The sequence below is a fragment of the Sturnira hondurensis genome, unplaced genomic scaffold, assembly GCF_014824575.4.
Source record: "Sturnira hondurensis isolate 20B ecotype Veracruz unplaced genomic scaffold, ASM1482457v3 Scaffold0022215, whole genome shotgun sequence".
In the NCBI taxonomy this organism is placed as follows: Eukaryota; Metazoa; Chordata; class Mammalia; order Chiroptera; family Phyllostomidae; genus Sturnira; species Sturnira hondurensis.
Genome location: NW_028094846.1, coordinates 6556570 through 6571111, shown reverse-complemented (window position 1 = coordinate 6571111; position 14542 = coordinate 6556570). Strand labels below are relative to the sequence as shown.

At 56.9% G+C, this 14542-nt stretch overlaps 1 protein-coding gene across 3 annotated transcripts in view; it reads left to right on the top strand.

Annotated features, from left to right (window-relative positions):
• Window positions 1–14542, top strand: part of TNR (tenascin R) — a 153309-nt gene that overhangs the window by 105352 nt on the left and 33415 nt on the right. For all 3 annotated transcript variants that reach the window (XM_037035142.1, XM_037035141.1, XM_037035143.1), the window contains 2 exons: window positions 3819–4088; window positions 9467–9652. In XM_037035142.1, coding sequence (XP_036891037.1) covers window positions 3819–4088; window positions 9467–9652 — 456 coding nt within the window. The remainder of the gene's footprint in view (window positions 1–3818; window positions 4089–9466; window positions 9653–14542) is intronic.

Genomic DNA, 14542 nt, shown 5'->3' with positions numbered 1-14542 from the left:
GGGAGCCCCGGCGCTGTGACATGAGACAGGCTGCGTTAGTGACTCCTGCTTCGCTCGTTGGGTCCCAACTAAACAGCATCAGGCACAGGGGTTTGTGCTCCGTCTAAAAAACACTGGTTTGAAGCTATTGTGGAATCAGATTAGGATCCATTCGAGTGCTGGGCCAGGGACTCCCGTCACCCCTCCGACCCAGGCAGCCTCATGCTTATCTGCTCTACGTTTTCTACAGTCGGTCAAGAGTTTGTGCTTTAAGAAGGGTACTGTCCTTCCCCCAAACAACAGGCTTTTAAACCAGTGTTCTAATTCAAATATGTTTGGGAAGGGACTCCATAGCCACAAAACCTGGAAGTGCTCTGTGGGGGTCTCCCGGGTGCCGCGAGCCAGAGCTCCCCAAGGTCACCTGGAGCCTGAAGGAGCGTGGATTCTCCTTTCTGACGTGGAGCATGTCAGGGCCCCCAGCCGTTCCCGTGACTGGACAGTGAGGAAGATGACTAGCAAACCAAAGACTGCAAGGAGGAGGTGGCTCAAGGCGGGGGCAGTGGGGGGACCCGGAGAGCATCGTAGTTGCAGAGTGTTTTTCTTCCAGACCACGAGCCGCACGCACTGAAGACAGTCCAACCCTCCTTAGCCTTTCCTCAGACCCCATTTTTACAAAGTTTGCAGGATTTTTCAGGTTTGGAAGTTTCTTAAGGTGAAAATTCCAAGTTCCAGATCTAGAAATGTGTGGTAAAGCAAGGGAGAATTTTTTTTCCAGTTCAGAAAAATGTCCTAATTGACATTTTGGCTTTGCGTACAGAGCCATGAAAAGAAATGGGAGGAAGAGGATTCATCCCAGCTCACTTTGCAAGTGAGCGGGACTTGTGTTTGTTTAGACATCGGGGCCCAAGTTGAAAGTGAGCTGACACTTCCCTACTGGAATGAGATAGCTCAACCAAGTGGCCAAGGAAAGGCAGAATCCAAGACTGGCCTCAGAAAATACCGTTGGCTCCCCAACCTTGCCTGCTGTTTTTAGAAAATGATTGTTTAATTATTTCCTCCTGCTAAGGTCTGACCTACACCAGCCCCCTCCTGCGAAGCTCTGTCTCCTCATCAGGCCCTCCCACTGGCTTCTTCCCTGCAGGTCGTTTTGGGAATGCAAATTACAAGACCTCCTGCGGCGAGAGCACTCTGGCGAACCACCGCCTTCTAAATAGGGGCAGTCCATTAAGACTGGGGTTTGGGGGATGGGAAGAGTTACAGGACAAAAGCCTCCCAAGGTCACCTGAGTTTCTGTGACATCTCCCCCCATGCCCCCAATGAGAACTTCAGTCCCTTCTCCTGGATAGAGAGGAATATCCATTCCTTCCACTTTTTTAACACCCATTTATTGAGTGTCTACTTGTTCCAGGCATTATGCTGATACAGCAGCTAGGAGACCATTTCCCCAGCTCAAGATTAAATAGAATTTCAAAAGGCCCAAGTTATCTAAAGCCACTAAATTCAGCATGCTGAAAACATCTGGATGTGTTCTGTTCAATCACATGATTGCCCCAAATAGGAAAAACAAAACTTCAACCCCAAACCAGGTGGCACCAAAATGGTCCCGTGATTTTCGTTTTGGCTGGCGCTAGACCCCAAATCCTAAGCTGCTTAAGAGAGAACAGGCCTGGGCTAGACCCAGAAGGAAGGTGGGGGGACCTGGGAAAGGCCCAACTGGGCAAAACTGAGGGGCTCAAGGTCAGGCTGAGACCACTCAGGAGGCGGGCCGGGGGGGCTGACTACAGAGTTGGTCTTAGTCAAGACTCTCTGGTAGCAGGGAAGAAATCTTTCTTTACCAGCTGAAGGGAAAGAGAATTTACTGGAAGGACAGGCTCTCAGGGAACCCCCTGGGGCCAGACATGCATCTGAGCTCCCTAAAGACTTGAACCAGAAAAATGGAAAGTCAGGAATCGCATTACTCTCTCTGTCTAAAAGCACCCCAAAGTCACCCATTTCTGCTTCTCTCTGTATATTTGCTCCTGAAAGTCTGTCCCCAACTCCAGTGGGGGAGGGAGAGGGGACTCCCCACACCAAGCAGCTCTCTGCGACGTCAGCCCGGTATCCCGTAATTCACCTGGATTCTGACACCCCACCCAGAGAGTTGGGGACTCAGTCCCACAGGACTGTCCTCCACTTCAGACGGCAGTCGCAAGTCCATGCTGTCACTGTGCTTCTGAGTGACTGGCTACAGGTTGGCGGGTCCCATGCCCCGCTCTCTGGGTTCAGTTAATTTGCTAGAGCAGCACACAGAACTCAGGAAACCCGCTTGCTCACTAGGTCGCCGGTTCATTACAAAGGATATTATTAAAGGACACAAATCAACAAGGAAATGAAGAGACACAGAAGAAGAGGTCCCGGTCAAAGGAGCCTGTTCCGGGTGGAGTTTGGGCGTGGTTGACACAGGGGCATGCGGAAGCTCCCTGAACCCAGTCCTGCCGGGTTTTTACGGAGGCTTCAGTACAGGGGCCCAACTGATCGAGGGACCAGCGGTCAAGGCTGGGGCTGAAAGTTCAACCCCCTGATCACATGGTTGGGACCCCTTGCAACCAGCTCCCAGCCCCGTTCCCTCTCTCTCTCCTCTTTCTCTGTCTCACTTGACATTGATGTGTGAATACCCTAGAGAATGGCCACAGCCACTCTCATGGTCCAAGTTCAGCTCACCAGGGAACCAGAGTCCCCGGTTCTAATTCCGCATCCTTGAAGAGTATTAATGTGAATCCGCTCCAGTCAGAAAGCTGCCGTCACAGACTGAAATGGAAACACGGAAGGAAACGGGGCCTGTTTTTAGAATATAATGAGTAGTCATTCAGAGAAGGAGGAGCATGTTGGCCAGGCAGCGTACCACGGTGGAGAAGACCAGTCTCCATGCTCTTCCCCAAGTCCTCCCTCCTCCTAGTTTCTGTCTCCATTCTCTCACCTTGCCCCACCTGCACCACCGAATTCCACAGGAACAGGGCCCCAAGTGGGTGCAGGAGCCATGAATGGTGGCCCCCCAGGAAACCAGCCAGGTTTCCTAGTGTCACACCATTCCACAACAGTGTCTGCTCAGCGACTTCGTGCCAGAGGCCAGGGCTCAGGAGGGAAGATGCTGAGTGACTCGGAGGGACTTAGGTGTGACTGCAGGGTCCTTCTGGCTCAGGAATCTGTGAGAACAGGTTGGTTGGGAAAACAGAGACTGCTCCAAAACTGGGGTTTTTTTTTTTTTTTTTTTTAGGAGACCGAGTTCCCCAGAAGGCACATTTCATGCTGCAAATACAAACGTCTGTTGGGTGTCGGTGGTGTCCTGGCAGCTGGGATGACTGAGTTGCTCCTACTGCTGAGCAGGGGCCCCTTTTGGGTTCTTACGACGCCCTGTGTGGCGGCCAAGCTGGCGGTCTCCCGTGTTCAGATAGGCTGATAACTCACAGATCTTCCCTCAGAGCTGGGCAGTGGGGCTCAGGCCAGAAGCTTGGGTCTCCGTGCTCTGTCCCCTGATCTGCAGCCAGAGTGGCACTGGCCGCCTCAAGCCAGGAAGTGCCCCCCGCCAGCCCCCGCCACCCAAACTGGGAGTGACAGGACTGGAAAACCACAGCCCGGTCACAGCAAAGTTCAGGAGCCCTGAGTACCAGGGCCTGTCACCCCGTGGCCCAATTGTGTCCTTGGGAAAGAGCTCTCTTCTGACTGTGCCTGTTTGCCCATCTGTGACATGGGGTAGTAACGCGCATCCGCTCCCTCACTGGCCAGGCTAATGGAAGGAGGAGGGGGAGCCCTGGGCTGGAACGCTCACGGCTCCAACTTCTGTTTCTGTCTGACCCTTTCAGTCATCGATGGGCCCACCCAGATCTTGGTACGAGATGTCTCCGACACCGTGGCCTTCGTGGAGTGGACTCCCCCTCGAGCCAAAGTCGACTTCATCCTCTTGAAGTACGGCTTGGTGGGCGGGGAAGGCGGGAAGACCACCTTCCGGCTGCAGCCCCCCCTGAGCCAGTACTCAGTCCAGGCCCTGCGGCCCGGCTCCCGCTACCAGGTGTGGGTCAGTGCCATCCGCGGGGCCAACGAGAGCGAGGCCACGACCACCCAGTTCACAACAGGTGAGGCTGTGGTACGCAGAGGGGCCGGGGAGGAGCCAGCTGGCGGGGGTGTAGTTGGGGCCAGAGGGGTGTCCGGGAGCAAGGTGACACGCGCTGGGGCAGCCACGTCAGCACAGACACTGCAAGACACGAAACGTCCTGGGGCCCCCTGCTGATACTGCAGGGTAACAGGGACACACTCATCCTCGGAGCACGCATTCATGTCCACTCATGTCACCAGCCAGGCTGGTGGCCTGATCCAAGTCTCAGCCCAGGGTCTCGGAGTTCCCATTTGTAAAATGAAGGCTTTGTCTTGAAGACAGTTGCACATTCATATTACAAGGCCCAGTGGCAACTTAGGGAGAGTTCTGGGGAGAGGCGTCGGTATTGCTGTTTACAGAAATGGTTGCAATAACTCTGTAAATCCATCGCGATGGCTTCGCCATGATGGCTTCACCTCAGTGGCACCCCTTGGATTTGCACAAAGCCCCTCCTGGCCCCTGGCAGCCAGCTCTGCCTGAGGTTCTGGGACTCTCACAGCCGTTTGTAAGCACAGTCTCTAAGGCTAACGGGATGTCTGGCTCCCACAGCCAGCAGGCTGGAGAGAGCCCACGAAGGTGTTGCCTGTCTGCTTGTGCCAACCACCCCCCCCACCAAGGCTGTTGGGACTCCTCAAGAGCTTCACCAACAGACGGGAAAGGCCAGACCTCACAGGGACCTGCTTCCCCGACCCTCAGAGCCCACACTGGCCAGCTGGTGGGCAGACAGGACAGGCACCACCCGAAGGCGGGCTTCCCGGCACTGGAGCCAGGTCTGCAGGGACCTGGGCTCTGATTGTGAGTCTCTATCGAACCCAGGTTCTCAGTCTCGGCCCCTCTGCCCTGTCGAGGTCACACACCGAGGAGTGTCTCTGCCAGCTCCCCGCTGTCCCAGGGATGCAAGGAAGCTGCTGGCATCTGCAAGAGCTAAGGACCAGCGTCTTCTGATGGGGGACTGTTCAAGGGGAATCTCTCATTCAAGCATCCTGCCTGAACTGGAGGCTAAGAGCCTACTGTAGAGTGGCGGGGGGGTGCAATAAACAGCTCCCCCGTCCCCTACCTGTGGGTACTAAGGCAGATGGAGGCCAAAAGGTGCTCCCCTGGGTTGGAGCGTGTCGCTGAGCATTAGAGCCTGGTGGGCTTGCACCCTGACGCCCTGTGGGCCTGGGCAGGTCCCCCCTGCAGTGGCAGTTTGGACGTACAGCACAGAGGAAGAAGCAGAGGCCTGAGGCCTGGGGGCAGGGGCCCCCACAAGAGAGGGGACCAGAAGGGCCATGCCCAGGGCCTGCTGAGAAACTCACCACCGAGCTACGTCCATCCTCTCCAGTGTGAGAGCCACTGAGGCCCAGAGTCTTATCACGGGGCTTCCCCTAACGCGCGTGCGCGCGAACATCGGGAAGGGGAACAGGCTTCCCCCTTAAGAAAAGCGAGTGTGGACGCTGACGAAGTGTGAGGCAGGTCCTGATTCTGACAGACACCCCCTCGGGAGTCCTCTCCAGCCCTGGTCCCGGACTCCATCCTACACCCAGGGTGCAGGGCAGTTTGTCACCAAACACGCCCTGGCAGCCTGGTGACTGAGCACACGCCTCCCAAACGCAGAAACTAAATTCTGCCCACTGCCTTCCCTTCTCGCTCTCCTGACCCGGCCTGCTTGGGGCCCAGCGTGGGGAACGACCTCACAGGGTGTCTGTCCGTGGTGAGTTCAAGGCCAGCCTGTGCCGGCCCCGCAACTCCACCTGCTCGGGGTGCGGGGTGCCCCGTGGGCCGCAGGTGCTGCGTTCCGTCTAAACTGGAAAGCAGTTTTTGTTTGAAAAGTGGTTTCTTTGTGCTTTGCCTGGATAAGGAGTTCGGCCAGGCGTGAGAGGGGATGGAAAGCAAATGCAGGACGTCCACGTTGACAAGGTGGAGGCAGGTTTGGCTGGAGGCCCGGAAAAATCCCAAGACTATCGCCTTCCGCTTCCTGGAAGCTCCCCCTGCGGCTCGGTTCATTGCCACCTGATCGTCTGGTTCACTGCCGCCTGCCTGGGGGGTTGGTGACCGCACCTCCCGCCTGCCCCACTCTGCTCCAGGTGGAGGGGGCTGTGGAGGTGGGGGCACGTGAGCAGCTTTGCCCACCAGCCCTCCAGGCCGGGGGCTGGCAGTTGCCGGCTGTGGGGTAAGAGTGCCCGGTCCCTCAAGGTGGGGCCTTGGTCGTTTCAGAACTCAGCTTAAGTTCAAATTAGCTGAAGTGCTTTCCCAGGTAAGAGCCTCAATACCAGGTGCACACTAATTGCACAGGCAATTAAAACAGAGATCGGCTTCCGGCCTGGCAAGCGGGATGTTTGCCTGGGTCTTAGAGCTGCTCTGGAAAGGCGGACCCCTGACGGAAACCCACCGAGGCCAACGAGAGAGAGAGAGAGAGAGAGAGAGAGAGAGAGAGACCAAATGCGAGCCAGAGGAAACCCAGCAGCCCGTGTGGGACTTGCCCTGCCCCACCGCGGCTTGGGTTTTAGTTTCTGGGAATTCCTGGGACCCTCTGTGCCCGAGGGAGGCCAGCAAGCCACCAGGGAGAGGCTCGGTGCAGATTCTCCCACACAGGCCCCACAGGGAAGCGGCCCTGCCAGCTCAGACTTCCAGCCCACGGGACAATACATTCCCACTGCGTCAGCCACCTCCCATCTTTGGGCAGGGGGGGTGGTCACAGCGGCCCTAGGAAACAAACACATGAGGCCCAAGTCGCAACAGCTGGGGCCACGCCCCTGTCCTCAACGATTGCACACTGAGATCCTCCTCCACCTTCTAACTCAGTGGCACCTGCCTCCCAGCCAGGACCGGCTGCGTTCACCCTGCAGCTGAGATTTTTAGCCAGACTCTTCTGGTGGCTCTCGGGGCACAGACCCGACAGAGACCCAACAGCACCCTCTCAGTCACTTTGCAGGTACCCACCGAGCACCTGCCAGATGCCACCCACTGCCCTGCGTACGCGCTGAGGCTCCGGAATAAACATGGCCAACAAGAACCCAGTTCTTAGGAGTCACCTTCTGGCCGGGAAGCTGGACAAGGAGAAAGAAAAGAAACACGCAGGGCCACGTCACTCATGAATGTTATGTGGGGAAGTAAAACAGATGATGGAGAGGAAGCAGCTCAGAAACACCCCTCCCAGGACTCGAAGTTTTAATCAACACCAATGCGATCGAAGCCATGTGAGGACCCAGGAAGAGCCTTCCAGGCAAAGGCAGCGGCCCATGCGAAGGCCCTGAGGCGGGAATCAGCTCGGCGTGTGTCAGGGGCGGGGACAAAGGCAGGGCAGCTGGGCTCAGTGAGCACAGGGGCCGGCACTGCGGCGTGGTGTCTGAGAAGCAGGCAGGGCCCGACCCCACAGAGCCAGCGGGCCACGCCTGGGAGTCGGTAATAGGAAGCAAGAGGCAGGTGTCCAGCAGGAAAATTGCTGAACCTGCTCCGTATTTTGGAGACTAGACGTGGCTGGTACCACGTCCAGAGCCCCAAGTTCCTCCCTGGGGTCCCCACTGGACATCGGTCCTTGCTTCGCCCCTGGCTTGCAGACAGGTTGCAGGGACCAGCCCAGCTCACCCCCAGAGGGGTGCCTTTCAGCTGCCCCTCCCAGAGGTCAGGCTTTAGACTGGTTCCCTGGGGCACTAACCATTTCACCCCACCCAGTCCAAAGGCTCCCCACCCCGATCCCCCAACAAGCCCTCATCCCTGGGCTTGACCAACACTGGAACCGTCTGGTCCCTTCAAAGAGGACACTGGCCCCTCTTCATAGGGCACAGGCCTTCAGGCAAAACAAAAACAAAATAACAAAACAACCAGAAAACAAAAACCATTATTTTCAAGGTCTGACGCTTTTGAAGAGCCCTTCGGTGCAGGACTCAGCCATAGCCACAGCCCTCACTCACTCTGCCTCCGTCCGTCCCGTTCAGGCCACAGACCCCAAGCTCAGGGCAGCGCCTCATCCCAGCCCGTCCTCTGGTAGGAGACCGAGTGGCGCGCAGTGTGGAGTGGCCTCCTGATCCGAGCCCCTCTCTCCACCGTCGCGCTGGAGGAGCAGCGCCCACGCACGTCTCCGTGTGCTGAGGCCACACTGAGCAAGGCGCCATTCTCAGGGAAAGAAGCTGCAGGCACACAAATCTGCCTCAAGATTCACCCAATTCACATCACTGAATGGAGCACTCTTCCCTCCGGAGCACCTGCAGACGGAGTCACACACCCACGGCTTCCCCAAGAACAGCTGGGGGACACTTGCCTGGCCGTCGCAGATCAAAGCAGCCTACGTCAGGTTCCCTGGGAACAAACACTGGGCCACACCCAAGTTAAATCCTTGTCTCAAAGACAAGACCTATTTAGAACTTGGTAGGTGACAGGGTTTTCTTTGTTTTTTGTGCCTACTACAGGGTAACCCTGTAAATTGTGTTCTTTCTGCCAAAATGAGCCTGAGATGACGCAGCCCCCAGGGTTGTGAGAGAGGCCTCAAAGGAGGTGGTCTCCTCACGGCATTGGACCTGCTGGTCCCCAGAGAGCAAGCGTGTTGTTGGGACCCAGAAAGAGCTTTGGAGGCAACCGAAAGTCTGCCCAGGGCTTGGGCACCTATTTTGACACCAGGCACCGTGTCATGCGCTGCATTTGCATTGTCTGTACAATCTGTACAACAGCAACTACCATGTCGGTATTATTAGCCCATTTTACAGACATGGCCATCCAGGCCCAGTGAGGTGACAAGATTTGCCCACAGTCCCACTACAGCGAGCGGTAGAGCCGGGGCTCAAACTGAGGCCAGAGCCCATGGCCTTTCCACCACGTCGCATGAGACAGTTTATGCTTATATTGTCATTTATTCTTGCATGATGTATTTCCCCATACCAACAGTTACAAACCTACTTTTGCCAACGCCGGCCTAAAGCATTTTCTAGCCTGCAGACCTCTCAGCAGCATCTGTGCAGGTAAGCCAGGGGAAGGCCACCTCAAAACCTTGCCCTTGGCTGTGCTCCTTGTGCCCAAGGTCAGGTTTGATGTCCCGCTAGCCGATCTCAATCCTGTGCACCCTGTCTCTGATTTCCTCCTCCCGGGGTGCTCCTTGCTTGGTTTCAAGCTTATGATGCAAAGGGTTCAGTTTAAATTTCTAGAACACCACTGGAAACTCCGAATGGACATGGGGAAGAGGGAAAGCGTGGGTATCGAACTCCTAGTAAAAGTCTCCGTGCTGCCCGCGGCTGGCCTGGCTGAGGGGCTGCCCCAGTGTCTGCCTCACATGTGAGACAGAGTGTCAGGAGGTGTGGGCTGTCACCACAGAGTGTGTTTGGGTTCAAGATGCGCAAAGAACGCACGTCACCCCGCGTGACCTTGGTGATGCCTGACTCTTTGTAGAGATTGACGCCCCCAAGAATCTACGGGTCGACTCCCGCACGGCAACCAGCCTTGACCTCGAATGGGACAACAGCGAAGCGGAGGTCCAGGAGTACAAGGTCGTGTACAGCACCCTGGCGGGCGAGCAGTACCATGAACTGCTGGTCCCCGAGGCCACGGGTCCAACCACCAGAGCCACCCTCGACGGTGAGTGAGCCCTGGCTCCCCAGCCTGCACCCTCACGGCGCTCTCCCCAGCCCACCTGCCCCACACCCGGCCACACCCGATGCTGCTGATTTAATCTCTCGAGTACCTGTCACACCACGTGTGTCTGCTGCTCTCCACTGCACGCAGCCAGCTGGCCTAAGCTACTGTCACGTCTGGTCTTACATTTCTCATCTTGCCATCCATGCACCTGCATTTCAGGGACTCCTCTGCTCTCGGGATAAACCCCAGGCCACAGCAGAGCCCACACGGCCCTGCCTGGTCTTCCTGCCGTCTCCCTCACATCATCCCTCCCGTGTGCCCTGGCGCTCCCTGGGCTCCAGGCCCACGGGCGCACCTCTCTCTGTCCCTCAAACACCTTCCCCCTCTGGCGGCAGGGCTTCCATGCGGTTCCTGCTGAGTCTCCGGCTCGCCTACCACCCTCTTCGTGAGTTATGTCTGCCTCGCTCTCAGCTCTCAGTTCACTTGTCCCTTTTGGGGAGCCTGCCTGGTTCCCAGGCGAAGTCCGGTCATCTATCCTGCAGCCTCATCTCCCTGGTTACCCCCTTCTCCCAGCACCCCTCACTCTGTCATTGCACACTTGTGGCGTGATGGTTCAGTTGTCACTGTCCGCCCTCAACCTAAAGCTCTGTGGGAGGGGGACCGTGTTTGCTGTTGCTCATCATTGGTTCCCCAGCGTCTAGCACAGTGTCTGGTGCTTACCAGGTTCTAGATGAGCAGTGGAGGGATGGGGGGATGGAACTGTAAATGTTCACTGTGACTGGGGCATAGGTGACAAAAGTCATTGACAAGGTGAGAGCACGTTCAGGCCTTTACACCCTATGTAGAATGGGGGTGGGGGCCACTGAGGGATTCTAAAGAAGGGGACGCAACGCCTAGGTTTGCGCAGCTGCAGTGGGGAAGGGACGCGGGGTCAAGGCCAGAGGCAGAGATTGGTCACCAGGCTGTACTGGAATCAAGGGGAGAGATGATGGTGCTCTAAGACAATGGTCAAGGTCACCATGATGGCTGGCTGGGAGCATGCCCTGTCCCCTCGGGGATAGGAGCCCAGACAGAGCCCCCAGGGGCTCAGACACACCCACCCAAGACCTGCCTGGCGGACTTCCCTGAGGGTAGAAAACTGGCAGTGTGGGGCGTGTCAGATGGGGAGACCACAGCTGCCACACAGAGACCGGATGGCTGTGTCCTGGCTCCCCACGGAAGCATCTGCCACCTTAGCAGACAAGGGACACACGGCAAAGAGTGTGCCCGGTAAACAGGGGCACACTAATCAGAGCTGTTTTCTTCCTGAGCTGAGATCCCAGACCGCCTTGCCAAATGGGGCCAGTTAAAGTAAATATAATAAATGCTTTTCTCCAGGCAGATGCGCTCCTGGAAACACAGCCAGGAGATGAAAAGATATGCTGACCAAGCAGGTTAATGGGGGTGAATTAGATGTAGCAGGAACAGACCAGCTGGCGGAAGGGCCTTTACAGAGAGCTGGGGACATTCACAGAAATTAAGCGAAACCAAAAAGCTGACCTGATACAGGAGGGAACTGATTCCGAGCACAGCCCATCCCTGCCCAGAGCCTTGGGCTGATTTGGTGATTAGCCAAATCCAAGGATGATGGCCAAGGTGTTCAATGGCAGATACACCCTAAAATCACGGGACACTTGGAGAAGAACCCAGTCACATCCCAGCCATCGTTCCCCTCAACCAGGGGGAATAGACTTGACCTCCAGGGAGTTACAGCTCCCTTCACTTCCACAGCCTCATGAGGGAAGGTAGCATCTTCATTTTGCAGATGCGGAAACCGAGGCTCAGGGCACTGGGAAACTTGCCTGGCTTACAAACTAGCAAGGGGCGCGGCGGCGATTCAGAGGCGGCTCTGAGTCCTAGTCACAAGCCTCCCCATTCCACGGCGGCCCCGTGCTAAAGCTGCCCAAACGTCAGTGTTGCAGACTCACGAGGGAAGGAGAAGTTATTATCGAGGAGTGGGCTTGGAGGGGTCGATTTTTTTGATTAGAGTTGGGCTGATGAAATTAACCTACAAATATATATTACTCATAATTATTCCAGGGAGTGCACTGCTGGGGAGATTTATAAAGGCAAACGGCTTTATGTGACTTAACAAGAGTCTATAGGCACAGAAGGAAATCGAGTATGTCTGTACTTGCTGAGATGCAAATTACAAGGACTATTGGCTCGCCCGCAGTGGCTTCTGGGGCAACAGCAGGGTGGGCCGTGACAGGCGGGGGGGGGGGGGCAAGGCAAAATGAGGGAGAAGCTTGATCCCAGCTCTAAACAGTTGTGGTTCTGCGCCCACTCCCCACCTTGAATGAAGACAAGAGCTTATCCGCCTCCCAGGGCCCCCACTCCTGCTTTCTTCTGGTTCCGAACTCATCGTTTATTTGCGTTTGTAAGACAAGAAGCTGGTCAGGGTGGGAAGGGCAAACAGGCTCACCTGCAGCCATCCCTCTGGTCCCCACCTCCATGCTCCCTGTCCCTTCGTCAGAAAGAATCAGGGCTCCCAGGGGAAGGTCTACCTCTCTCGCCCCAGTTTTCACTGAATGCTTTGCTCGGGGGAACATGGTGAGGGCCAGCACGCAGGACACCAAGCCCCGTGTGATTCAGGGTCGCTGACTTCACCTTCCTAAACCTGTTTCACCACCCGAAAAATGGGGAGGATGCCACCAGCTCCCTGAGAGTCTGTCATGCACTTGTGTCTTCCATGAGTTTAAGAAACTCTAACACAGCAGACCAATCCCTACAAGGCTAGTGGTGGGGACGGAGACGGAGCCTGGGCACTGACGGATGGTTCTGGGTGCAACAGAGTGGGGACCCTTGCTTCCTTCTCAGCCTGGGGTATGGGGGGCCAGCAGCAAGGGCGTCTCCTGGGAGAGGGGAGAGTGCCCTCCTCCCAGCTCTACCCAATCAGGAGCCCAGGGGGGTGGGGGTGGGGGGCTGCATGTACACTCCTGGGTAGGAAGCAGCTGCTCCGGTTTGAAACCCACCTCACCGATGTGTGCCCCTGGGCAAGTGTCTTCAGGCTCCTGGCCCGAAGACCACCGTGTCTACCTCAGAGGGTGGTGGTGAGGACGGAGTGAAGCCATCTGTGTCTGTACACACAGGCGCTTAGGACGGGGACTGGCACCCAGCGAACATTCAGTGGCCACTTGGCCTTGGGTGGCTTTTAATCCCCACAAAGCTCAGCCCGGGATCCGTGGCAGCCTGGCCTTCCCCTGGTGCAAATTCACACCTTACTTCTCGTTGCTGCTCTTGCCCCCGAAAGTCCTCGGGAGCCTGTGTTTTCTCTTCTCAGCAGAAGCCTCCTCTCCACAGCCACTACTTATCCCCTCGCTGTGGACCCGAGGCCCTTCCCGACTCCTGGGGTCTCTGAGTCATGCTGAGGACTCACAGAACACACCCCTGCCCTCCCTCCCCACCCCACCAACCTCAGCCTGTGACACACAGAGGCCAGGCAGGGGCACCACACGCCAGACACGTCTTGTCCGCTTCTCTCTCCAGGTGGTGCCCAGTGAACGGCCTCTGGAGTACGAATTTGTTTTGAACGAGTCTCCACGTCTGCAATGATGTTTTTTGTTTTTTCACTCTGGTGGCTTCTGTGTCCTCAATAATAAGTCTTTTTTTTTAGACTCAGCCTCTCAGCGCACTGTTTTCTGGGTAGCAATGCAAAACAGTAGACCACAAAGAACACATGTAGTGGAGGGGGGGAGGGGATTCTCATCCTTGGCTGGAACTTGGTCAGAAGGCCCTGCCAGGGGTCAGTGCAAAGTGTGAGCCCCGTTCTGGCCTCTGCCACTGGGGTAGCCCCGCCAACCTGCCATCGGAAGGGACTGTGGCTGCCATGTGTTGCCAAGAAGGGAAAAGGGTCTGTCCTCAGCTGTTGGCACCCCCTTGCCTAGTGCTCCCTCGTGACCAGGAGGCAGGACCAGCTGATGGCCCGTAAGCACAGGCTCAGCCCCAGCACCCCAGGGCCGGTTGTCACGCTCCTTGACCCAGCCCATGGGGCACCCACCTGCGTGCCTCCTGACGTCACCTCCCAGCCAGCTGCCTCTCTCTGCACACGACCACCTCTACCTCACCAGCAGGACGCTGACCGCAAACCCAGACCTCACAGTGCAATGTAAGATTGCAAGGAAGCCCAGGCCTGCGGCTGAGTCGCATCCCCTCTCTCTGGCCCAGCCAGGCTGAGGGAGTTGCCACCTCCAAACCATCCCTGTGCTTGCTGGAATGAAGGGTTCTACCGAACCCATCTTCTCCTGGGGGTCGAGTGGTCAGAAGGTGGGCTCCCCGAGGGGCAAAGGCAGGAGACGTGCGTGTCCACGGGAGGGGTTGCCATGGAGAAATCTGAGACTCCTGGAGGAGCCCATCTGGCAGATCAGGACCAAGGCACTGGCTGTCCCTTCCCTCTGACGTGCCAGGGCCCGAACACCCACACCAGCCAGGGTGCCAGACCCTCAACACCCTCCCTGCAGGCTCTCCTGCAGAGGAGGAGGGCCTGGCACCCAGGAGGGACCCAGACTGTGCTCAGCCTCCTGTGGGCAAAGTCACAGTGCCCCCAAGTGGTCACTTTGGTAAGGCACCTTCTGAACCTGACACCACCTTCCGGGGACCTAGCGAGCGAAGAGTGGGCTGTGGAGACCCAAGTAGGGGAGAGGAGGAAGAGGGCGTCCACAGCCCTCTTCCTCTCCAGAGCTGGAACATAGGTGTCTGTCCCCTTGTTCATGGTGAAGGGCTGGGGCAAGGGAACCAGGGAAGAGCCGGGTGTTCCTGCAGAACGGGGTGAAGAGCCACTGCCTCAAGAGCAGTCCTTGGAACCAGTAGAGTTTTTAAATTCAGGTTTGCAGGGCCATTCCCTTCCTTAAT